Source organism: Megalobrama amblycephala, linkage group LG7 (genome assembly GCF_018812025.1).
Source record: "Megalobrama amblycephala isolate DHTTF-2021 linkage group LG7, ASM1881202v1, whole genome shotgun sequence".
Classification (NCBI taxonomy): domain Eukaryota; kingdom Metazoa; phylum Chordata; class Actinopteri; order Cypriniformes; family Xenocyprididae; genus Megalobrama; species Megalobrama amblycephala.
In genome coordinates, this window is record NC_063050.1 from 41715997 (window position 1) to 41742497 (window position 26501).

General features: G+C 36.5%; 3 protein-coding genes across 3 annotated transcripts; 1 reads left to right on the plus strand and 2 right to left on the minus strand.

Annotated features, from left to right (window-relative positions):
- Positions 1 to 255: 255 nt before the first annotated feature.
- Positions 256 to 13992, minus strand: pgm2 (phosphoglucomutase 2). The gene is made up of 13 exons (XM_048197502.1): positions 13726 to 13992; positions 11581 to 11748; positions 9692 to 9883; positions 7128 to 7211; positions 6826 to 7019; positions 4979 to 5168; positions 4659 to 4756; positions 4399 to 4582; positions 3563 to 3656; positions 2977 to 3106; positions 2699 to 2888; positions 2470 to 2603; positions 256 to 1427 (listed from the first exon to the last, which is right to left on the minus strand). The coding sequence occupies exons 1-13, from the start codon at positions 13798 to 13800 to the stop codon at positions 1325 to 1327; spliced, it is 1836 nt and encodes a 611-aa protein (XP_048053459.1). The 5' UTR covers positions 13801 to 13992; the 3' UTR covers positions 256 to 1324.
- A 6244-nt stretch (positions 13993 to 20236) lies between these two features.
- Positions 20237 to 21160, minus strand: LOC125272574 (thymosin beta-b). Its single transcript, XM_048197504.1, has 3 exons — positions 21002 to 21160; positions 20763 to 20880; positions 20237 to 20610 (listed from the first exon to the last, which is right to left on the minus strand). Exons 2-3 carry the CDS (start codon positions 20860 to 20862, stop codon positions 20579 to 20581), a joined length of 132 nt encoding a protein of 43 aa, XP_048053461.1. The 5' UTR covers positions 20863 to 20880; positions 21002 to 21160; the 3' UTR covers positions 20237 to 20578.
- A 405-nt stretch (positions 21161 to 21565) lies between these two features.
- Positions 21566 to 26501, plus strand: slc25a51a (solute carrier family 25 member 51a). The gene is made up of 2 exons (XM_048197503.1): positions 21566 to 21747; positions 25417 to 26501. Exon 2 carries the CDS (start codon positions 25497 to 25499, stop codon positions 26343 to 26345), a length of 849 nt encoding a protein of 282 aa, XP_048053460.1. The 5' UTR covers positions 21566 to 21747; positions 25417 to 25496; the 3' UTR covers positions 26346 to 26501.

Below are 26501 nucleotides of genomic sequence, written 5' to 3' on the forward strand. Positions count from 1 at the left end.
TACCCTCTGCTGGCCTTAAACAGAGAATACATGATGCAATTTTCCCCTTTTAATAGTCTGGTTTATTTCACATACCTCTATAGGAAAGTAAACTTGAATGTAGAGCCCATGAGAACTGTGACTGACTTTCAAATAAGAACAATGAATGTTGGATTAACATGTTCAATCACACTCACAGCATAAAATGTATTTATTTGCCTCATTTAATATATTAAATCCATTTTATTTATTCCTCACGCACAGATGAAAGACCACTTTGTGATTACCACTTGCTGTTTATTGATTCAAAAGAGGACAAAACAACAATTTAAGTTTAAAAGTATCAAACTATTAAGCACCTGAAACGTATGAAATCACTTTACATGAAAAAAAAAAAAAAAAAAAAAATCAACAGGTATTTTTATGTGGTGACATTAGATGACATAGATGCCTAGTCAACACTGATGTTGGTAGTAAGGCATTTTCTGTTAAATCTCAGCATCATAACCACTGCCAAAATGACATCTGAGTTGCTTTAACACTTAACAAACACTTATCTGCTTAAGGAAAACTTTTCTCTTCTGTTCAAATGTAAAACTTTCCCAACAGGTTCCCAGTCTCAACCTCACAGTTAACAGTTCTGAATGTATTATCAAACTGACATTTAAAATGGTAATAAACATTTACAAACAAATTACATTTAATAAATCAAACAATTACAGGTCACTTAACGTAGATGATGGAATGAGAATGAAATGAAATCATGTAAACGTGGCAAACTCTTCCACAGTAAGGTTGTTAGGTCCCTCTAATTCCTTTTAAATAGTTTTTGGTAAAACTATTCTTGTATTAATTGCTGGTATTAAATAACATCAGCTGGCATTTTGAGTTCTGAGGTTATTTGGTTGGCTGAATTTAACAGCAACTAGATATTGTCCTCTGCTCCAGCAATATGGAATCATTTCTGTCAATCAACTCAACTAATACATCTGCTGAGATAAATAATCTTTATATTAATTCAAACACACTTTATTTGCATTAGTACATTCATAGATCACTGCTGTAATTTAAAAAAAAAAGGCAAATTAATTTTGAATTATGAATGAATTATTTTATCCGATAACATTGTAGATTAGAAAACTGAGAAGTGGAAAAATATAAATGAAAAAGGCAATCGTTATGTTCATGTGGCACCAGTTTTTGATCTACATAAAGAGAAAACCTGCTTAGATTAAGACTCAGAATATGTAAGCTTTAATAAGAGTGGTTATGTGTGGTAGGTTAAGAATAATAGCAGAATTAGATAAGATAAGAATATCTTTGTAATCCTGTGTGACTGTGTGTCTCACTCTGGTCGAGGAGTCAGGTTGTTTTTCTCAGGTTGGTAGAAGTGTTCCACAATGGCATCAACCAAGTTATCCAATTCAGCTTTCAACTGGTTAAGATCACTAGAAAAAAGAAATACAGAAAACCTTTTCATACATGATCATGAGCTATTCATGCGGCACGTGCCACTACTTAATTATTTAGCAAGTGCCAAGACTATGATTATGCCTACCACACTGAGCTTACTCTTCTTGCAGAGTACAGTGCGTATAATGTGAAAATATGCCAAATTTTCTCTATGCATAGAATATAATAATGATCAACTACTACTTTATACCTACCTTAAAATATGCTGTATGTGACAACAACACAGAAAACTACTGATGGAAATGTTTATCACATCATAATGCCATCATAATGTTAAAAAATACTCTAATACATAATTTACTCTAATACATAATAACATGTAGTAATTATTATTATTATTATTATTGTGAAGTCATATTGAATAATAATATACTGTATAAATTAATACTTTTAACAATATTTTATATAATACATAATAATTATACTATTCTATTACTAAAGTAATATATAAATATATGTACTATATTATTATTTAAAAAAAAATTATTTTTAATTATTATTAAAAATAATAATAAGTTTTTATTTTATTTATTTATAAAAAATTAAACAAAATAATGAAAAATATTGCTATTGCAAATAATACTAATGTATTGTAACATTAAAACCGTATTTAATAATACTAAAAATAAATTATATAATAATAATAATAATAATAATAATAATAATTCTATTATAACTGAATCAATATATATTTATATGTAATATATTATTGTTATTATTATTATTATTATTGTATAAACCTATTGAATTATTATATACTGTACAGAATAATTATTCCTATATATTATACATATTATACATAATAATAATAATTCTATTATAACTAAAGTAATACATATGTCATATATTGTTATTACTAATATATATATATATATTTAGTATTATTTGTAATTTTTTAAAAAAATTAAAGAAATATATTACTATTGCAAAATTGATATTGTACTGTAACATAAAAACAGTATTTAATTAATAATGATAATAATAATTTAAAAATTAGGCAAATGATGACTGTAAAACCTGTTTCCTGGTGCAGCACAGAGCTCAGTGTAATATTTGATTTTAGGTTCCGTGCCACTTGTCCTCATTGTAGCCACACCCCCGTTAGCAAAGGTGAAGGTAATCATCTGGCTGCTTTTACTGGTAGGCAGAACCTGTGAGTAATAATAAGAGACACACAGATATAAGATAAGAAACATTTAACTAAGATCAACTGTCACAAGAATTCTGGTCATTATGGGCTACGCACAGCCTTGTTGTCGGGCTGGTTGCTGTCATAGCCGGTCGTAAGGTCTCTCACTGCTGTGATGGCAAAGCCCCCGCACTCTTTAGGGTACGAGTTCTCCCCGTCGTAGTTCCGAAGACGCTCAAACAACCGCTTTATGGTGTCTTGATTGTGACAGATAAAGTAGGAATTCTTGGTAATGTGGTAACCATACCTGAAATCAGTGAGAGACAATGTGACAGTAATGATTAGCAAGAAGACAATTTATGAGAGATGTCAATGCTAAAGTTTTTGTGACTTACTCCTCATAAATGGATCTGAGTTGATGGGACAGAGTTATATTTTTAGAAGCCAGGTAAGAGATGAACTCGCCAGCAATGGCAGCCGCACTCACACCATCTTTGTCCAAAACTGCATGACAACACATGTAACCTACAAAAACAATGCACCCAAAGAAAAATGTTAAAGCTTTTGAGGTTTGGCACCACTGTGTATTTTAAAATAAGAGAACCATCTCATGTAGAGGATAGTTAGTTTTATTTTTGTTTAAAACATAAGAGGTCCTTATACTCTGGTTTGGTGTAGTTTGAATTGCAATGATTTTATGATATTGTGATGCATACAAATTATTTTAATTATAATGATACATACTGCAATATGTATCATGTGATGATAAACAGCCCTAGCTAGTACAGGGTCAAACTGATCAAGATTTAGGTTATGTGTTATATATCAGAAAATTTTCCATCCAAAACCACATAGAAAAGGAACAAAAGATCAATCTGAGATGAAGTTTCTTACTCAAGGGCCTCCATGATTTCTGTTATAATTAAGAAATAACAGTCATTGGCTTACTAATATAAATAAGGTGTGTGAATGTAAGTGTACCAATAGCTTCTTCAAAGGCAAACAGAACGGTTTTTCCCTGGTCCATGAGCTCTCTAGCTCTGTTTCCCATCCATTTAAAGCCTGTTAGAGTCTCCTGCATAACAGACATGCAGAGAGTCAGCAAACAAAAGCAAAAAGTAAAAGATCAAGAGTGAATGATGAATCTGATGAATCAAACATGATATTGTACGAAGCAGAACTATCTGACCAAAGAATTTCCATGATTTTATCCAGGCCTTTCCAATCATTTCTGATGACTGAATAAGGATTTTTAAAAGACATTTTATGTGAGATCACACTCACAAAGAAGAGCCAAAGAAATACTTTAGAAGTGTGCATTCCAAAAATATATTTATATTGATTATAGGAATGTTCTTGACTATTTAAGATCCATTTTCATGACTTTTCCAGGCCTGAAAATTACACTTTTAAATTTCCTTGATATTTAGGTTTCCATGGCTGTGGGAACGCACATTCTTATTGACCCATGGAACAGTCAATTTGCAACTAAATTCAGTTTATAATTTAGCTACATAGTTGATAATCATATAAAATAAAGTTTACTCTAAAATTATCCCAGTATTTAACCAATTACAATATTTGCTGATGTCAGAAAATGACATTTTCTGACAGTGGTTCTCAACCAAACTTCCAGGTGGGCCTCAAAAAAAACAAAAAAAAAACATTAAACTGATAACATATGTTTGATATGCTTAGATAGGAGGGCCTTTGAAAATTGTCTTAGAGTTAAAAGGTTGAGAACCACTGTGGTAAAGGGGCCACAAAACTGAGGAATCACTCATATTACACATTATAGGGGTAAAAAGCAGGGGTACCTCAAAGTGGAAGCCCTCTTTCACTGCGATGGCACGGAGGATTTTTGAAGAGACCGTGCTGGATAGCATGTAGACATCCTTAATGGAGGCTTTTCCCTCTACTTTCTGCTGCTTCCAGCATTGGAACATCCACCAGCCGAGCAAAGCACCCAACTCATTGCCAGAGAATACCCTCCACTGCCCACTACAGAAAGAATTATTGCTGTTCATAAAATGACACATTGAATGAAAATCAACGCGAAATGCCAAATAACACTGACCTCTTCTGTTTCTCTGCAATAGCTAGTCGGTCAGCATCAGGGTCATTTGCCAGAATAACAGTTGCTCCCTCTTTATCTGCAAGCGCGAAGGACAGCGTCTACATACACAAACACATACAGATTACTGTCCATCTGGCATTGCATGTAAAGAACAAAAAAAGTCACTTTTCCAAATGGGTGTGTGCGTGTGTGTGTGTGTGTGTGTGTGTGTGTGTGTGTGTGTGTGTGTGTGTGTGTGTGTGTGTGTGTGTGTGTGTGTGTGTGTGTGTGTGTGTGTGTGTGTGTGTGTGTGTGTGTGTGCGTGAGCATGTGTATTGTACCAGGACTCCCTCTCCCTCCTCAGGGTTGGGGTATTTGACAGTGGGAAACTCCGGGTCAGGATCTTTCTGCTCTTCCACAGCATATGGAGGATGAAGGTCAAATGCCTTAAAAGCAGCCTGGACAAAAATGTGGCCCACTCCATGAACTGATGTATGGACAATCTTCACCTTAGTATTCTTATTCAGCTCCCTGTGAGAACAGAAAATGTGCAAAAACCAGACTGATTAATTATTAGGGCTGGGTACTGGCACTCATGAAACTCTGGAGGGCGCAGGCTGATAGGTCCTTCACATGCAATTTGCAAGCAATCACATCATTACCACATGCCGCAAGCTGATTGGCATCTGCTGATCCTGCACCCAATGAGATTGCTTGCTCAACATTTAAATAGTCTGGTTTTTATTGTTTGCGGTATGCTAGTGTGCTATCAGAGCTCCTCTGAAACTGCCTAGATCTGCTAAGGGATTTATGCAGCAGCAGCAGGATATCTTACATGCTCGCAGCAGCGTGTCTGTGTATCTATTAGCAGTAGTAAATCCATACTTGCTCTGCAGCAGCAGCTATAATCAACAGCAGCAACAGTGTAGCAGATCTAGTCCGCCAAGACCAAATACATTAAAGGGTTAGTTCACCCAAAAATGAAAATTCTGTAATTAACCCTCATGTCGTTCCACACCTGTTAGACCTTTGTTCATCTTCGGAACACAAATTAAGATATTTTTGATGAAATCTGATGGCTCAGTGATGAAATCTGATTGCCAGCAAGATAATTAACACTTTCAGATGCCCAGAAAGCTACTAAATACATATTTATAACAGTTCATGTGACTACAGTGGTTCAACCTTAATGTTATGAAGCGACAAGAATACTTTTTGTGCCAAAAAAAACAAAATAACGACTTTATTCAACAATATCTAGTGATAGGCAATTTCAAAACACTGCAAGCTTCGAAGCTTTACAAATCTTTTCTTTCTAATCAGTGGGTCAGAGCGCGTATCAAACTGCCAAAGTCACGCCCCCCAGTGGTGAACCATTAAAATTTCAAAACACTTATGACGTAACGAAGCCTCGTTAATTGAAATCACGTGACTTGGGCACTCCGAACCACTGATTCAAAACAAAAGATTCATAAAGCTTGGAAGCTTCATGAAGCAGTGTTTTGAAATCGCCCATCACTAGATATTGTTGAATAAAGTCGTTATTTTGTTTTTTGGCAGACAAAAAGTATTCTCGTCGCTTCATAACATTAAGGTTGAACCACTGTGGTCACATTAACTGTTTTAAATATGTCTTTAGTAGCTTTCTGGGCATCTGAAAGTGTTAATTGTCTTGCTGGCAATGCAGGCCTTACTGAGCCATCAGATTTCATCAAAAATATCTTAATTTGTGTTCTGAAGACAAACGAAGGTCTTATGGGTGTGAAACAACATGAGGGTGAGTGAATAATGACAGAATTTTCATTTTTGGGTGAACTAACCCTTTAACATTGCCATATTCAATAACATGCTAAAACTATTCCGAGAGTTGTCATGATTGATGATCTTTGCACACTTTTATTTTTAAGAGAAAAACTATTAAAAAAAATATATATATAAAATATTTTGACTTTTTTTTCAAAAAATAAATAATAAAAATATATATTGTTGAGTATTAAAAATAAAAGGCATGTTTAATGGCATAATTTCATAATCATAAATACAGTTAACTTTACATATTCATTGACAAAAGCAAAGATTAAAAGTATTAATCTTGGAATTTTTGAAAGTTAGTATGGTTCAAAAGAAATTGAATAAATCAACTTTTTGACCCAGTCCTAGTTCTGCAGACATGTCTTTGTGAGTGTACCTGTGAAAGCAGTGCTGCTGTATGGTTTGGCAGTATTCTCTGTGTATGTCCTGGTATGGGTCATTGAGTAGGGAACTCTGAAGAGCTCCATCTGTGTCCCATGATTCAGGCCATGGCTCAAGGTTCTGTTCTATAGCTGCAGCTATGCCCTTATCATGGGGTGGAATGATCTGAGCTCCATTTGCCCAGTACACCTTAAACACACACACATATTGAAAAACCTAGAAGTCTAAACAAACATGCTCAAAAAACATGCTTCTTCCAAATCAAACATCTTATTTAGCCTGAGGGATGGATGATACCTTGTATCCATTATCTTGTTTGGGATTATGGGAGGCTGTTACCATGATACCAGCACACAATCCTAGATGCGACACAGTAAAAGGCTAAAAGAAGGAAAGGGAAGAGGTGTGTTAATTTTTTCTAAGTTTACACTACCATTTAAAAGACTTATTAATGTATTTGAAAGAAGTCACTTATGCTCACCAAGCCTGCATTTATTTGATCAAAAATACAGTAAAGAGTAATGTTGTGAAATATTATTACAATTTAAAATTGTTGTTTTCAGTTTTAACATATTTTAAAAAGTAATTTATTCCTGTGATGGCAAAACTGAATTTTCTGCTGTCATTATGAATTAATTAATGAATCATGTAACTTTTAAAAGTAACACTATCTTAAAAAATAGCTACCTAAAATTGTACGTTCAAAAAAAAAAACAAAAAAAAACATGCTCTGAGCATGCAAGGTTCACGTGATCATGGTGTGGCAGACCTCTGACTACACGAAAATTTGTACCCAGATTCCCTTGTGGCCACCAAAAGATGAAGAATATGTCAAACTACAGTGGATGGCATAACTTTTTCCCTCTTAAGTTATAAGAAATATGGTGTATCTGATTTTTTTAAACCAATGTTTTTTGGACTATTACTCCATTTTACATAACAGGGACCAAAATGTTTTTGGGCTAGAGGACACAGAGTGAGAGAAAGCTGTTTGAGGGCTCAAAGTGAAAGGTTGAGCGAGTGATAAGAGAATGAGCGAGAGTGTGTCCGTGTACTCGTGGGAAAAAAAAAGTTGATGATTGGTGAAGAATCTTCATGAACCCTTCCAGTCTCTTATGCAACAATCTCACAATGTTTTCACGTGCAATTGTGTTTATCTGTCTTCTATCTCATGCGTTTGGTTTTTGATTTGTAATTAATTATTTGTAGCTGGAAGTAGCAAATTTTCTAAAAGATATTTGAACACTACAACTCACAACACTTCTAAATAACAAAAAAAAAAAAAAATTGGACAATGTTACTACTTCATATTTTTTAATATGTTCAATAGAAGCATCATGAAGTACCATACAAATTAGTATGGTAATCATTCAGTACCATGGCATATGTACCACGATGATACCATTACTGTACCATGTCATCAGCTAGAAAAGGAAAGTAGTAGATTCATGTTTTATATACAATTTTAATATTTTTGCTTTTTTTACTGTGGTAAATGGTACTGGAACATGTCACAGTCAATATGCTAATATGCTGATTTGGTGCTCAAGAAACATTGCTGCTTGATTAAAGCAATAAACCCAAGAAGCTGTGGTTTACAGTGTTCAGAACAGCTAAGGGACATTGTTCACTCTCAGAAAAGAAAAAAAAGTGCAAAAACTGTATCTTTAAGGGTACAACAGCTTGTCATTGGAGCAGTACCCTTAAAAGAACAACTTTATAGCTTATCAATGCCTAAACGTTTCATAGTAGTATCTTAAGGTACCTTAATATTGCTACTCTAAGGTACTAAGATGCACCTTTTAGGGGTAAAAAGGTACAAAGATGTACAGTACTGGGCACAAGTCTTAGGAACGTCAGTATTTTCACCCCCCCAAAAAGGTTTTAAGTCAGTTATTTATATCTTTTGCTGTAGTGTGTCAATAGGAAATATCCATTTACATTTCCAAACATTCATTTTGCCACTAATTGTAATAATCCAGTGAGATTTTTGAATACACAATAAGACTGATAACAGCCGGTGCTCCACATGGAGATCAGAGCTCACCCTCATCAAATCCGTCTGCGAATACATAAAGAAATAGATGAAACTGAGACAAACTAAATCCAGGAGAACTGTGGCTGTGTCTCCAAGAGATTTTAAGAAACCTGCCTCCAAAGCTACCTGAAAAATTATGCCCAAGTGTACCTGGACAAGAGCTGTTTTAAATGCAAAGAGTGGTCACACCAAAATTTGTTTTGATTTAGTTAATATAAGTTAATTGATAAATGAAATCTATACTATAATATTCTATAATCTCACTTTACAGCATGCCTAAAACTCTTCACAGTACTGTATCTTTGCAGGCAGGTTTCTTCAAGCATCTTAGAGACACGGCCACAGTTCTCCTGGATTTAGTTTGTCTCAGTTTCATCTGTTTCTTCATGTAATCACAAACGGATTCGATGATGGTGAGATCAGATCACTGTGTGGAGCACCGGCTGTTGTCAGACTCCTTGTGTATTCAAAAATCTCACTGGATTATTACAATTAATGGCAAAATGAATGTTTGGAAATGTGAACGGATATTTCCTACTGACACACTACAGCAAAAGATATAAATAACTGGCTTAAAACCTTTTTTGGGGGGTGAAAATACTGAGTGCCTAAGACTTTTGCACAGTACTGTACTTTTACAGGTACTACCCCAGTGACAAGTCGTTGTACCCCTAAAGGTACAATTTTTACACATTTTTCTGAGAGTTGGGCACAATGCAGAGCACTGTATTAATCAGAGGTATTAAGAAAGTGAGTGGGTGCTGTGGCTCTAATGTGTCATGCTCTACCACAGTGCCAGTAAGTGTAGCAGGTTCATACGTACCACGTATGGAGTGGGTGTGATGTCACTGAAGAGGTAGACTGGGACCCCTCGGCTTATTAAGACAGAAGCAGCAAGGCAGGCGAATCTTTTACTGCTGCCACCACTAGGGGGGTGAGCGCGAGCATCGAATCCAATCACCACCCCCCTCTGCTTCAGATCTGTAAAACACTGCTCCAGGTACGCACAGAAACCCTACCAGAAGCAAAAGAGAGAAAATAATATCAATGTTATCCATTACCTTATGTTCTGCAGAACATTTGCTAGCATTCTAAAAGTGTTTGCATTTATGTAAAAATCAGAACGCCATAACTTCTTAATAAATTGGACTGTATACTGTACAAGTGCTGTGGTCCCATGACCAAAATGAAAGTTTAAGTCCTGTTCACACCAAGACGTGCGGCCGGTGCAAAAATTAGGTGCAATAAACGTTTTATTTGCATGAATGAATATTCGCATGCCAAAAATGCGCTAATTTTTTTTATGGAAAGCCAGAAGAGGTCCTCTAATCTCTTTTCCATCATACTGCAAAGAAAACTAGCTAACCAATGAAATTCACGCTTCTGGTCACATTTCCCAGAGCCGATAGACTACACTACGACAAACAGACTATATTGCTATAGCGACAAGAATAGCAAAGTGAATACAAAATTCTGAATTAATTTCTTCTCCGTGAAAAGTAATCTCAGAAACTAAAATTGTGCACAGCTGCCCTTGTGTACTGCTGTATTTTTTTTCTTTAGCGCCACCTACTGTCAGAGAATGTATTTGCATTTTCATTCAGCACATCTACCATCTTTTCGCATTGGTGACATTTACCGATGTCCGGCAAATTATCATGGACGAAATTCAGACATTTCAATAGAAACTCGCGTGATCAGGAATTCCGCACTTTTCACACAGATTACGAAACAGGTTAAATTTGGTAATGGGGATTTGCCACATTGGCCAACAGAAAGCTGCTTGGTATAAAAGTGACTTTGGTGTCAGACGTGCTTCATACATCGATTCGCTACACTACTGACAATAAACAATGGACCTTTTTTGCCACAAAATTTCACACCTTAAAGTCGCAATAAAACTGAAGTAATGACAGATATTTTTTTCCATATTGCGACATACAACCTAGTGTCACGGATTATTGAGAAAAACAAATTTAGGGCAGGGACTTGGTTATATGCATCAGCTGTTGATTGGATCTTGAGATATAGCTGTTGCTCTCAAAAGTGGAGGCAGAAGTGGAAGTGGAGGCAGAAGAAGTTCACCCAAAAAATAAAAATTGTCATCATTTACTCACCCTCAAGTTGTTCTAAACGTGTATACATTTCTTTGTTCTGCTGTACACAAAGGAAGAATGTTTGTAACCAAGCATATCTCACCCCCCCATTGACTACCATAGTAGGAAAAAAATATGATGGTAGTTAATGGGGGGCGGGATCTGCTTGGTTACAGACATTCTTCCAAATATCTTCCTTTGTGTTCAGCAGAACAAAGAAATTTATACAGGTTTGGAACAACTTGAGGAATGATGAAAGAATTTTCATTTTTGGGTGAACTATCCCTTTAAGTGGAGTAAATGATTAGAGAAGCCTGTTTTTTTACTGGTTCACGATAAGATCTATAACATGCATTTAAAAAAAAATATGCCAACTTTAAGGAGGGTAAGTAGTTCCCCAGGACTGACTTTCCTATTGGAAAAAACTACTTATCAGTGCCGTTTTGACAGTCGTGGTGTTATATTGCCAAATACAACCTAGACACACCCTCCAGCCTGTAGCTTCTGTGTGAAGCACTTGAATTTCCTGATCTGATGTCATAGTTTGAAGTTTTAATGATTCCGAGTGACAAATAAGTGGGAAGATGACATGGGAAGCTTGGGTACAGTACATCACCTGAGTGGTCTGTATGATGGTGAGGTCATTCATGCAGGACACTCCAGGTCCCATGGCAGCTCTCAGTCCAGCTGTGCCAAACTCCATACGGGCCCCGAAACACCTCTGCAGCTCTGACAAGGCTTTATCTTTAACCATAGACCGCACAGCAGCAGCCGTCTTTGGATTCTGTTAACACACACAAAAATATATATTATATACAACTTTTTAAAAATCCTTTCAAATAATGTGCACTCATGTAATCATTCACAATAAGACCAGGAATGTGTATTAGGAAAGTAAATAAGGTCCATTTTGGTTTTATGTTGACTTTTCTAGAAGTGTAATAAAAAAAAAGAGAAGGGGGGAAAGAAAGGAGCTTCTATGTTTCTAGGCACTTTGTCCTGATGATTTTGATTAGTGTTAATTTTGTGTGTGTGTCTACATGTCTCCTGTCCACCATGTGAGGGACAATATGCTTTCATGCTCCTGATAAGTGAGACCATGTGAGGATGCAAAGCGAAGGGCCGTGATCCAATCCTGACTGCAAAGACACTTTTGATGACCTATCTGAGCAGCAAACATACACAGCCAAAATACATAAATTAATCATATAGTGATACCTATAACAGAATTCAATCAACTTTGTTACATTCTGCACTGAAAAAGAGGTTGAAATCTAAATATCCAATTTTATCTAATCAACGACCATAAACTTCTGTGTAAAACCATTAACTACGTTTCATGTGACCCAGTTAAGCACACGACTCCAATTACTGTAACGATATTAAACTGCATTTATGGAATTGTCCATTGACAATGAGTTACATTCTGTTTAATATCAGGACAAATGAAAAGTATTTCCCTCACAATGAACACATTAACAATATGATGTGTGCACTTGCTTTCAAATGAGTTAAATATACAGAATATTAGTGTATTAGAGAATACTCTGACCTTTTCATTGTAACCGAACAATCTAGAAAAAAGTTTGAGCCGGTTTGTCTGTTTCTTTGTTTTCGAAGCATAGTGCTCATTCGCTTTCAGTTCAGGCAGGTCATGTGTTTTTTGTACCAACTGAATCTGACACATTTGCCCAACAATCTGTGAAATGTTCAGATTTGCCAAGATAGAAGATACCAAGGTTTGCTATCAAAAGACAGTGATTTCGATATGAAAAGAAAAACTCAAACCAAACAAATTATCAAAACTTTAAAATCTTTTTTAAAAGGTTTAGGGTCAGTAAGCTTTTTTCTTTTTCTTTTTGTTGAAAGAAATAATACTTTTATTCAGCAAGGATGCATTAAATTGATCAAAAGTGACAGTAAAAACATTTATAATGTTACAAAAGATTTCTATCTGGTCTTTTGTACTTTCTCTTCATCAAAATATGTATTACAGTTTTCACAAAAATATTAAGCAGCAGTACTGTTTTCAGCAATAATAATAATAATAAGGAATGTTTCTTGAGCACCAAATCAGCATATTAGAATGATTTCTGAATGATCATGTGACACTGAAGACTGGAGTAATGAAGCTGAAAATTCAGCTTTGCCATCCCAGGAATAAATTACATTTTAAAATATATTAAAATAGTTATTTTTGATCAAATTCAGGCTTGGTGAACATAAGAGACTTCTTTCAAATCTTACTTTTGAACAGTCTTGTACTGTATATTAATTTTATAGTTGTTTAGCTCTATACTCTTATTTGTTTCTGTTTTAAATTCTCCAAAGGAATTTTAGGAGAAAACTCTTGGACAAAAATGTATCCTTAACAACCTCTGAGCAAAGAATTTTTAATAGGATCCGTATTAATGTCATATAAATAAGTCATATCAATAAACTTCGTATTAATGTCATATCAATAAACTGACCGAATCACAATTAGAAACTAGTTAGTAAGAGAAAGAGCACTTCCTGTAAAGCATACTGTAAAGCATGTTTACAACTACTCTGAAAAGTGGCACTTAGTAATAGTTAGTGGATAACCGCCTTAGTGGATCATCACATAAAGCAATGTCAGGATGTTCCTCTTCACGGTTTCATAACTGAGCTGTTAGGTAATGAGCCACTTAAAAGAGATTTGGCAACCTGCTACTGAACTTCAGTTTCAGCACTAAAGATGTCAAATCTCACATATATAAAGCTATGTGTTTGGTCGTACCTTGTCATACAGTAACCACTGCGTGACAGCTTGGTCCAGACGACTGTCTCCTGTGCTTTCCAGGCCGTTCTCCATGTTGCTCTTCTACGAGACTTAACAGTAATTCAAACAAACAAATGATTCAACTTCTGCTCTATTACACGAACATATGAATGCTGACGGTCGCTCTGGATGAATATAGCGATAGCGTGACCAGTGACTGTCCTGTTGGACTATAAATGATGTTGTATGTCCGTATTGCTGAGTGAATGAAACGAAGTGGGCGGGGTCTTATCGAGGGGGCGGGACGCGTGATTCGCTCATGCCATTGCGTAGCAGCTCATTGGTGGAGCACTTATGGTTATCAGCCTGTCCCCCAAGCTACAGGAAAAAGCTTCAGTTCTTTGACCTGATCAATTTAACTTTTATTCCTTAAGATAAATTTAGCGTCCACTGTTGTTACTAATAATACATGCATTGAAAGTGAATGTAAAAGCTCGTTAGTGTTATTATACACAGTACTTTCATGAAGAACCTAAGATGTACCTGTAGATATTATTTCATACAGCAGAGGGCTCCAAACTACTGCTATTAGTGACACTAACACTGAAGTCGTTTCAAATGTGTGGAATATCATTAAACTGATGTGCTGCAATAAATAAAGCTAAACGTATCTGTATAAAATTAGTATTTGTAAGAGACTTGAATAGAATTTCAGATTACAGACTTTGAATATCTGTGGTAGATTACAGATTCTACTATCACTGAACTATGAAGTATCAAGATCATAACATAAGTTATTGTTTAAAGACATTTTCTCTCTTATTATGAATTTGACCTGTTGAGTTGCCATATATATAAACAGATTAAGGTCAATATTGGATGATAATATTATGCATTGCATTCTTTCCATTGATTGTTAGGTCATGCATTGGCATATAAAAAGTGCTCTGAGAGTCTAAGCTCATGTCAAGTTCAGCTTAGCAAGGGATGTTTGTTCATCAGAAGGCTCAGTTTTGCTATTTAGTTGCTTTTTAATGGGATGCCATTTCATATCAGATACAGCACGGGAACCAGAGAATGGAAAGGATGGAAAGTGGCTTCATAAACATACTAAAAAATGATTTATGTAATAATGCAGAAAGTGCCATTTTATGTTACGTGACCTTTTTCCAAATGTCTATTTGTGAAAGGCCTTATGAACATATGGTTCTTTTGTTCAGGGGAAATATTTGTTAAATATTTGCCATTAGTTTTTCAAATGCATTTTAGGGTTGTAATGTTTTTGTTCTGCTCCATTGCTGTCACCCACACAAAAGCTGTGAATGTCTGTCACACCTCTGTTGGCCTGCCCTGCAGGCAGTGAAATCAGCATTTATGTAACCAGCTACTGCAGGCCAGGCACTGTACTGGTGTGTCAGCACCACTTACAGTAGTGGTAAACTCAGCAAATACGAAACATACTCTCACTTTCAACTGCTTTTTTGAACATGTCTGGGGACCACACGTTTTTTGGCACTGCAAGGACGATCAGCTGTCCTTCCTGTCCCAGCTGTCCATATCTGCAGTCCTTCACTGTAGCAGGTCTATGTTCACACAGGTGGACCTTGGGCATCTTTTTCCTAGTGTTTTACAGAGTCAGTAGAAATATCTCTTTAGTGTCTTAACTTATTGTAACCGTGACCTTAATTGTCCTTCGAATGAGATGTTAAACCGAGGTCCTGACTCTCTGTGGTCGTTAAAAATCCCAGGATGTCCTTCGAAAAGAGTAGGGGTGTAATGTAACCCCAACATCCTGGCCAAATTTGTCCATTGGCCTTTGTCCATCATGGCCTTCTAATCATCCCCATACACTGGCTTCATCACTCTCTCTCCTCTCCACCAATAAGCTGGTGTGTGGTGAGCGTTCTGGCACAATATGGCTGCCGTCGCATCATCCAGGTGGATGCTGCACATTGGTGGTGCTTGAGGAGATTCCCCCTTCAATATGTAAAGCGCTTTGAGTGCCAGAAATCGTTATATAAATTTAAGGAATTATTATTATTAATTATTATTACTGCCTATAAACTGTAAACAGTCGCTCTTCCACCGGACCTTGCTTGTGTAAGGCCGCTACCAGTAGTTTATAAAGTTATGGATATTTTTCTTACAAAAACCCATTGCTTCGCTTCAGAAGGCATTTATTATCCCATTGGATTACGTTTATGATGGATGGATGCGCTTTTTTGGACTTCAAAAACCCGGGCACCATTCAATCCCATTACAAAGCTGTGAAGAGCCAGGATATTTTTTAACATAACTCCGATTGTGTCCGGCTGAAAGTCATATACACCTAGGATGGTTTTAATGTGAGTAAATTATGGGACAATTTTCATTTTTGGGTGAACTATCCCTTTAAGGACTGTTCCACAGGTGCATGCGTAATAATTGTTAATGCATAAACAAACTTTTGTTTAAACCCTTTGCAAAAAGATCTGCCAAGCTTATTTGGATTTCAGTAATTTTAGATATATAAACTTGAAAAAGAAAAATGAATTGTTTGAAGCCATCTTTACTGAGTAGAAACCTAGAATTTCCCTTACTGTTCAGTCCTACTGTTAAAAACAAGTATTATTAATGAAATAAAATAATCACAATTAATGTATTCATTTCTGACCTGCCTTTAGAAAGCTGAATAAGGCAATAACAATGTAAAATGTTAAAATATTCTGTATATTTTTTTTTCTCTGAATTACCCTCTAGCACCCCCTTGTGGTCCAGAGGACCTTTACAGATTTTTAGAAACCCCAGGCTTAACTTGCCATGCGTTTTTAGGCCAAAACATTTTTTGTCACATACAGCAAACATCTCCTCACTATCTGCTAGCTGCCTGTCCCCTGAACACACTATAAAAAAACGCGGTCTCTGTAGTGGCCACAAGTTCCGAAAACGGCAATAAAAACAAACTGGTGCAGCCTGGACCACAAAACATAATAAACATGCTCCAGCCAATAACCGACAAGAATGATTTTAAATGCGCGTTCATGACTGTTTTAGAAAGCACGGAGGGGAGGGGGAGGAGGAGGAGGGAGGGTCTAGCTAGCCTCTAGGCATTTCTCAATGTCAAGGATACTTCCTTGGCAGGACTGGTCCTTCCAAGTCACTTCCTTCAGAGGCTAGGCGAGGCTCCTCTTTAGCATTCGGAGAACACGTAAATGGAACAGACTAGCAAGTGCACGTCATTGCGTCATTACGTCAGTGAAAAGGTAAAAGAAATGCCGGTGACAGCAACCAAGCTAACAATTGTTAAATGATGGTCCGGTTCAGTTAGCCATCAATAACGTAATTTGTATTTGTATAATTTATAATATCAATACGGTAGTAATTTGTACTGACATTTAAACGTTAAACTTTATTTATCTGACATATTTACTACAGTTATAACAAATGTTTGATAACGTAAATATACTTACATTTGAAAGCATATTGCCCGCTAACGTCCAACATTTTTTTTTTTTTTTTTTTTTAAACAAGATTGCAAAGCTGCGTGCATAGGATTGTGGGTTGTTTTAGAGCGTGAAGAGCACGAAGGCTACACATATGCATCCTTTCCTGTATATGGGATATTTTTCAAATGAAGGACTCAGTCCTTGATTGAAATTCCGAGGATCCTCGACATTGGAACAGTCCTTCAACGGATGTCGATGACGTAGCATCCTCGAAATTCTGGCTTCCGAGGATCATTCCTTGACATTGAGAAACGCCTTCTGTTTTGTTTGACAACACTTTGAATGTCAACAGGAAGTTACATCCACCCAGGATCACTTAGAGCACCTTTAAAAAGATGTCATGTGTAGGGCGAAAAAAATAAAAATCTTTTAAGGTGTAATAATATGATGAAGTGGGTGGTCAAGGTCACAGTGATGGTGGTCGGATTGAAAGGAACAAGCTATGATATAGGACTGCAGGATGGTGGGTGTATGCCCTGGTTTCACCTCAGATATTATGTGTTCTGTACATTTTGCCATTTTGCTGCTGTCAAACTTGACTTTGCAGATATACAGTTGTAATTGTGTGGTGTCTACAAAACAGGATCTGTTTAAAATTAAAGAGCAAGACTCTTAAAGAGAACAGCTGCAAGAAAGGCCAAGAAGTACAACACATGCCTAGCTAACTGATGCACATCTCAAGTTGCTGAATGATTCTGACAGGGAGTGGAGGACAAGTGCATTGTCATCACCTTAGCTGAAACTCAATGCTCAAGAGATGCCATTAGAATAACTCAGAATAACTTTTTTGGAATGGTATAAGTGGGTCAGGAATGCAATGAAAGAGATCAAAAAGCATCTTTACGTTGGAAAGGGCAGTTCACACAGAACATGTTCTTGTGCATAAAAAGATGAGATGCAACGTTAAGGCAAGGGATGCAGTGTCTTGTGATGCATTTTGAGATTAGAAGTTCTTTAAAGTTCACATAGCACTCGTGCGCTGAAAAGCAACTAGATAGGGAACAAAGAATATGTTCTGTGAGAACCGCTGTTGACTGACTCCCGACCACTGGCAGATTATAATTCCCTACATTGGTGCCCTACACGAAAAATCTTCTTTCGCTGTGCGCTATGCAGGCTGCATATTCGCATTGAAGGTGTTAATTTAAGATTAGAGGGCCGTTCACAGAGCACGCGAGACACTGCACAATAGTATTCGACTGCAGAAGCGCCACGCTGCTGGAACTTGACAATGAGACTGAAATTGCATACACTCTGAGTAGGTATTTCTTTTGACTATAAGGACTTAACTTGTGACCATTAAAAAAGTGTGTTCTGAATGTGTGCAGTATAAATGCAGATTTAATATATTTTTCTTCATGTCGTCACTGAACAAATCCTCTCCCGTGTCCTTATGGGATAAAGTGTCCATTGGATACACGCTTCCATCCGGGTGCTTTTTGCCAACAGTTTCATGATTGTGATTCAGATGTACTACACAGCAGGGGTGTGTGTGTATTCTGATACAGCCACTGCATTTTAAAGGGTTAGTTCACCTAAAAATGAAAATTCTGTCATTAATTACTCACCCTCATGTCATTCCACACCCGTAAGACCTTCGTTCATCTTCGGAACACAAATTAAGGTATTTTTGATGAAATACGTGAGGTATATGACTCCTCCATAGACAGCAATTTAACCACCAATTTCAAGGTCCAGAAAGGTACTAAAGACAAACGTCTTACGTGTGATGTTGACGCAGGAGACAGCCAATCCTGAGTCGCCGTTCTGACGTAGAACCTGGAAGCGATGAATGTAAACAATATAGCAGAATGACACAGAAGAATATAAAATATTGTTGAATAAAGTCGTTTTTTGCGCCCAAAAATTATTCTCATCGCTTCATAAAATGAAGGCTGAACCACTGCTGTCACGTCGACTTTAAAGGGTTAGTTCACCCAAAAATGAAAATAATGTCATTAATTACTCACCCTCATGTCGTTCCACACCTGTAAGACCTTCAGAACACAAATTAAGATAGTTTTGATTAAATCCATTGGCTCAGTGAGGCCTGCATTCACAGCAATGACATTTCCTCTCTCAAGATCCATAAAGATACTAAAGACATATTCAAAACAGTGAAGAGTTCAGTGGTTCTACCTTAATTTTATAAAGCGACGAGAATATTTTTGTGCGGCTAAAAAACAAAATAATGATTTCAAAACACTGCTTCGGAGCTTTATGAATCAAATCACTGATTCGGAGTGCCAAAGTCACATGATTTCAGCAGTTTAGCTGTTTGATAGGAGATCCGAGTCACTGATTCGATTCGTAAAGCTCCAAAGCAGTGTTTTGAAATCGCCAATCACTATATTGTTGAAAAGGTTTTTTTTTTGGCACACAAAAAGTATTCATCTCTTTATAATATTAAGGTAGAACCACTGAACTCACATGAACAGTTTTACATTTTTTAGTACCTTTATGGATCTTAAGAGAGGAAATGTCATTGCTTTGAATGCAGGCCTCACTGAGCCATTGGATTTAATCAAAAATATCTTGATTTGTGTTCCAAAAATGAATGAAGGTCTTACGGGTGTAGAACGACGTGAAGGTGAGTAATAAATGACATTTTCATTTTTAGGTGAACTAACCCTTTAACTAGGTCTTTAGTACCTTTCTGGACCTTGAAAGTGATTAAATCAGACAAGACATACCACTGATTTTAAAAAAAAAAAAAAAAAAAAAAAAAAAAAAAAAAAGTGTTCTGAAGATGAACAAAGGTCTTAAAGTGGAATGACATCAGGATGAGTAATTAATGACAGAATTTTTGGGTGAACCCACCCTTTAATGCCAAACACATGTCTTTATACAGAAACAAAAAGCAGCACAGTGGATCACAAACAATCACACCAAAAAGTAAGCTCAAAGAGATGCAAACAATGAGTTAACTCTTGCAAACCTATAGCAGGCCTATGAGATTAAAGGCCCGACAGCCCAGGATTGAATTAGTTTCCAGGCCAGATTAAAATTACATTAACCCAGAGTTAAAAATGACTAGACACCAGTTCATTTGAAAGGTTTATTTCACCAAAGTTCAAAATGAGGGCAGATAAAACTAATTTTCTTACAGATGGATTTACATAGAACTTTCTGAGAATTAGACATCCTCATTGCAAAGATGACTGCCTCTTCACAAACACATGATCATACTGTAGAAATGATCATGAAAAGCCAGTCATCCTTCAGAATGGTCTACTACAGAAGTTAAAACTGTGAATATCCCACTCCAGCCTATGGCTGTAGTGACTGGTGGTTGGGAGATGCCATCTTCTGCCTAAAGTGAAGTGACTTGCCATATCACAGAGTCCTCTACATCTTGCCCTTGGTGATGATCTGAAGTAGATAACTTATGCCTCACATTGTTTCTCCTGTTCAATTGCTGCAGGAGGGAACAACAAAAGCCCATTGAAGCAAAAAAAAAAAAAAAAAAAAAAAAAAAAAAAAAAAAAAAACAGGTTTGAAACAAATTTGCAGAGATTAGCGAAGAATGTTACTAATGGGAACAAAATTAACAGAAGATCTCAAACTTACTCTCTTTGGTGGGAAGCGTGTTCTTCTCTTGCGTCTCTGTCTTCTTCAGCTTGGTCTTGTCAAACTGAGAGATCTCACTGATATCTGGTTTGTCAGCCATTGTTTTACCTCAGTTTTTCTAAGGGGAAAGAAATGGGATAAACAGATGAACAACAAATAGAAGTATAAACTAAAGCATGTCAACCCCATAACAAATAAGTGCACTTAGATGAGACATGTAACAAAATAAAATCCCAAACCTCTGGCTTTACTGCAGAAGAACAACAAACAAAATGTAGGAGATACCAATTGGGGTTTCTGAGTTGACACTTATATTGGATTTAAACAATACAATCTGACTGCTAAATAACTGAGGCTCAATTTAATTAACATTGCAGGTGCAACTTGTTGACAATTTTGCTCCTTTATTGTCATTGGTTAATTGATCAATTGATTGACAAGTTTTGTCTTTGTCAGTATAGGCTAGCTTCATTCCCCAAAAAACACGGATGAAAATAAATGTCCTGATACAAATATCTTGAACTTGTATATTATAATAATTGTATTTTTCTTTTTGTTAGACGTGAAAAAAATAAAAAATAAATAACCTATTTACATTTTATTCATTAATCTATGATGACGCCATATTATCAAGTACAATGATCTTCATTGTTCTGCTGTATGTCAGTTGACATGCGATCTTGAAATAAAGTTCTTAAAAGGAAAAAAGACCAAAGAACACATCAAATCTCAGATAAGGCATCGATGTCATTGTCAGGCACAGCAGATCTCAGATCAGCGCATGAAGTGATGGCATGTATCAAGCCAATCAGAGCGCGAGATGCGCGCGAGCGTGTTGTGGTACATGTGGGCGACGGAAGCGCGTGTATTTGCACGAATGACATGAGGCGAGATTTCTATATTTCTAAAATAGAGACTTAGTCATCAGATTGTCTATGTCACGGGATATTTTATCATCTCTTCACCCAGAGGTCATTCATAGCGGGTAAAACAATAATAATATGATCGGTTTCTGCCTGTTTGAACGTGATGTGGTGTTTTTGGATGATGTAGCTCTTATTGTTGTCAACAATTGAAGATGCTTCATTATGTTTATTGACCGAAATAATCTTCCGACTGTATGAAATGGTCTTATGTCTGTTCTGCATCGCTGAGATGAACGGGCGCGGCTAATTTATTTGTCTTTCTTTGTCATAAACATTACAGGTCACGCCTTTACATGAATTTCCATGACAACCATAATTTATGTCATCCATAGTTTCTCAACAAAACTACAGATACAGCGACTTGGTATATTATTCACCGCTGCATCAAAAGAAAAATAATAAACCAAAATGGCAGAAATATTATGAAAGCCGTTTGAATGAAACTCCATATTGATTTATTATGATATTATTATTGATCTGTACACTTATGAAAATGTGTACTGGTTTCCACATCTCTCTAGCAATGTGGAATTAAATGTTATACTGGATTTGCTGTATTTAATTTTAGACTATAACTATTTTAGATTAGGAGTGAATGACCTGGACAAAAAAAAATCCTTATATTAAAATCAACTAGGGGTATCTGATGTCGGTATTAAAGGGTTAGTTCACCCAAAAATAAATTTTCTGTCATTAAGTACTTATCCTTATGTCGTCCCAAACCTGTAAGACCTTTGAACACAAATTAAGATATTTTTGATAAAATCCGAGGGTATCTGACCAACACATACGCAGCAATGACAATGCACCTTTTGAGGTCCAGAAAGGTATTAAAGACATCGCTAAAATAGTCGAAGTGACTGCAGTGGTTCAACCTTAATGTTATGAAGTAGGGCTGCACGATTAATCGGACAATTAGAAAAAAAAACATTGAAACCGCGCTTAAATTATTTGGCTTAGTGCGAAATCGCAAAGCTGGGATTATTTTTTATGCGCGGCTTGTCAATGAACTATGGCTCCAAATGCTAATCCATCTGAAAGCACTGCAAGTTTGAACTGCTTATAATGTGCATTTGAAAAAGCAGTACGCATTAAACATCTTTCCAGACATGAGAAGCATTTATTAACATCTTGTCCAACAAAATACAACATTTAATAACGTTTTACTCCAAACTCACTTTATAACGATAGTTGAGCGTCCTTCTGTGAGATGATGTGGCTTCTTACACAGAATAAGGCAGTCGTGTGTTTATTAGTCATGTTTAACCAATCAAAACGTTTCAATCTTCTGTTTATTCAGCTATAGTAGTGATGGGGAGTCGACTCCATAAGAGTAGCCCCAGAGCCGGGGTCGACTCCAGCACAGGAATCGACTCTCGGTGTCGACTCTGTTGCTGTGTCCGGAATCGCTCGCTTGTTTACTGATTCTCGAATCCATAGCCTATATAATGCATGGCAGTTAAGTGCATAATGTCTATGGTTAAGTGCACTAAGCAAGGAGTGAACGAAAAGAAGCGAGGAATTCAGACACTGACGAATCGTGTCAGAGAGCTGTCGTAGAAACTTTGTCACATACATTTAGGTAGCTTACTTTAGAATTAGATAACAGTCATAGTGTCTTTAGTTTGTAATTATACATACCTCCGTGTCAGCTTTAGTATTGATGGTAGCTTATATTAGCCTATTGCAATAAATATAAATTTGATTTTCCATAGTTAACTGTGTCCATTAAACTAACCATACATAAAAATAATAAAAAACTCACATCAACAATAAACACTTTAATAAGTGTACATTATGCATTTTTTATGTATTGTATTAATTTTAGTTTCTTTAACTCTCGTGTCCAAGCAATTTTAAGACAATGATCATGCCATCCCACGACCATTGTAATGAGATGAATTCATTAAAGAATCCCTGCTTTCTCATTTATTTAATTCTGACATAATATTCGACCACAGATGTTTTTCGTGACTTTTCTTTCGGTAAAATTAGTTATCCGCAATTAGCAGCTACTCATCAAGTCATATCTAAATTGGACTAATTTGGACAGTCTCGCTAAATGTGTGTTGTTTTAATGAGGGGATTTTAAGGCTTCACGTCGGGGAAAAATAAATTAACTGTGTAAGGACTGCCATCTTGGCTTATTTATGACCCTGTTTTGATGTACAGTAAATGAAGTCGATTCCATCGACTCTTACAGTGGGAGTCGGAGTCGACTTCAAAAAACCTGGAAATGAACACCCCTAAGCTACAGCGATATAATGGGTTTTTCTGGAATGACGGGTGTTCTACTTCCGGAGAAGGGCATATTTGCAGTTTCTGCACGAGAGCGCCCTCTGGCTTTCAGATGGAGAAGCATTTACTACTGGTCACAGAGCCGTACAGCTCTGACAAGCAGCGCATAAAATAATCGCAGCCTTTGCCAAATCGCGTACGATAAAATTCCGATAAATCGTGCAGCCCTATTATGAATTGACAAGAATACTTTTTGTGCGCAAAAACAAAACAAAAATAACGACTTTAGTCAACAAATTCGTCTGTCCTGTCATACTGCTATGCTATTTTCGTTGCAGAGCTTCCATGTTTACGTCCAAACGCGGGCTCAGTATTGGCCGGCTCCTGTGTCAGCATCACATAATTTTATCGATGTCTTTAATACCAGAAGGTGCAATGACATTCCTGTCTATGTGTGGATCAGATACCCTCAGATTTCATCAAAAATATCTTAATTTGTGTTCCAAAGACAAGCGTTAAGGGCTCGGGATGGCATGAGGGTGAGTACTTAATAACAGAAATTTTTGGATGAACTAACCCTTTAATTCAACATACTAGTCCTGTGGTTGTCAACTAGTGGGCTGGAGCCCATTAGGGGGCCTCATCAAGCTTCCAAAGGGGCTGCATTTTTTTTTTTTTTTTTTAATCCCCATGAGCCAAATAAATTAAGTGTACATAAGGCTGTTTAAAGTTATTTTATTTTTGTATGTTTATTTATTCTATAATTATTGTTCTATAATATATGTTTATTTATATTTCAAATCCACTTTGACAGTATCAGAAAAATACACGACCGTTCAAAATTTTGGGTTCGATGCAATTTAAAAAAAAAAATAATGTTTTTGAAAGAAGTCTTCTCACAAGGCTACATTTATTTGATAAAAAATACAATAAAACAGTAATATTGTGAAATAGATTTTTTTTTTGTGTTCACTTGTCACTTTTGATTAATTGAATGCATAGCAGAATAAAAGTATTAATTTCATTTTTTAAACAAACAAACTTTTAAACAGTAGTTTATATCAGATATAACATAATTTATATTTATTTAGTTAGTTAGTTAGTTAGTTATTGTAAAAATAAAAATCTGTGACCTGAAGGTCTATGCAGGATAAAAAAGGTCTATATGCAGGATAAAAAGCAAAAGGGCAGAGGTGGTCAAATGATGAAAAATAGTCCTCAGCTTATAAGGCATATAGATCTGATTTTGTTGTTCTTGTTATGTATGCATAGTCAGCTTATGTCATTTTATATGCTTACAATACAGACACGCAAGCACACAATTTGGTAATAAAACTCAATGGCTTGAATTATCCAATTTTATAAAATATTTTTATATGCATTATTGTATTGAAATTCATAACTCATGCAATGCAATATACTGTTTCAATTGTTACTTTTATGTAGAAAAATATTTGTTTTAAATACCAATTGTTTCTTTTTTTCATCAGAAGCACATTATAGTTTTTGCACCAGATGATGTCATATCTGATCCTCATTTTCAACCTTTGATTGGGTATCAACAAAGACCATGGCCTCCGCTGACCAAGACCAGGAGCCACTGCAGAATCAGAACCACTACTTGTGTGGTTCTGTAGCAGCGTTCGCCAACATCGCCATCACGTTTCCCATACACAAGGCGCTGTTCCGCCAGCAATTGTTCGGTGTGCCGGCATGGGAAGCTGTGCGGCAGCTCCAGAGGGATGGCTTGCGCACACTGTACCGAGGCATCCTCCCGCCATTACTCCAGAAAAGCAGCACTATTGCAATTATGTTTGGACTCTATGAGGACTTTTCCAGGTTGCTGAGGTTACACGCTCCTCAAGCGCCCATCCTGTTAACGGACAGTATTGCAGCAGTCTTAGCGGGAACCGCTGAAGCAGTCTTGACGCCTTTCGAGAGGGTCCAAACTTTACTGCAGGATCCACGTCATCATGGAAACTTTCAGAACACTGCACATATTTTTCGTGTTTTGCTTCAGCAACATGGCGTCCGAGAACTTTACCGTGGCCTTGTCCCAATCTTACTCAGAAATGGCCCTAGCAATGTTTTTTTCTTCGGCTTGCGTGGACCAATTAAAGAACTGCTCCCTGAGGCCGAGTCAAAGGCGGGACATTTGGTTAATGACTTTGTATGTGGGGGGATTCTGGGAGCGGCTCTCGGTGTGCTGTTTTACCCTCTGAATGTAGTTAAGTCTCACGCACAAGTACAGATTGGAGGGGAGTTCCAGTCCTGCAGAGTAATATTGGCGACCGTTTTGAGAGAGAGGGATGGGAAGGTGAGTCGTCTTTTCCGAGGTGTGCATTTGAACTTCCAGAGATCTGTTTTCTCATGGGGAATCATAAATGCTGCATATGAACTATTACTGAAAATGCTCTGATTGAGATAAGAAAGAACAAAGGGGGAATTCAAGTCAGAGAAAGGAGTGAAAATTAGTCTTCCTTACTCAATTTCTGCTGCTAAATACATATTGTACAATAGACAATATGTTAAAGGGATAGTATGCTATATTAAAGGTTCACCCTAGAAATGAAAA

Excerpts from the sequence above, each read along its gene's own strand:
- pgm2 (XM_048197502.1), bottom strand. The coding sequence starts at position 13,800 with ATGGAGAACGGCCTGGAAAGCACAGGAGACAGTCGTCTGGACCAAGCT. Across the intron at positions 7,020-7,127 it reads AACAAGATAATGGATACAAG|GTGTACTGGGCAAATGGAGC; the intron begins GTATCATCCATC and ends TGTGTGTTTAAG. Across the intron at positions 3,657-4,398 it reads AAGAGGGCTTCCACTTTGAG|GAGACTCTAACAGGCTTTAA; the intron begins GTACCCCTGCTT and ends TCTGTTATGCAG.
- LOC125272574 (XM_048197504.1), bottom strand. The coding sequence starts at position 20,862 with ATGGCTGACAAACCAGATATCAGTGAGATCTCTCAGTTTGACAAGACC. Across the intron at positions 20,611-20,762 it reads CACGCTTCCCACCAAAGAGA|CAATTGAACAGGAGAAACAA; the intron begins GTAAGTTTGAGA and ends TCCCTCCTGCAG.
- slc25a51a (XM_048197503.1), top strand. The coding sequence starts at position 25,497 with ATGGCCTCCGCTGACCAAGACCAGGAGCCACTGCAGAATCAGAACCAC.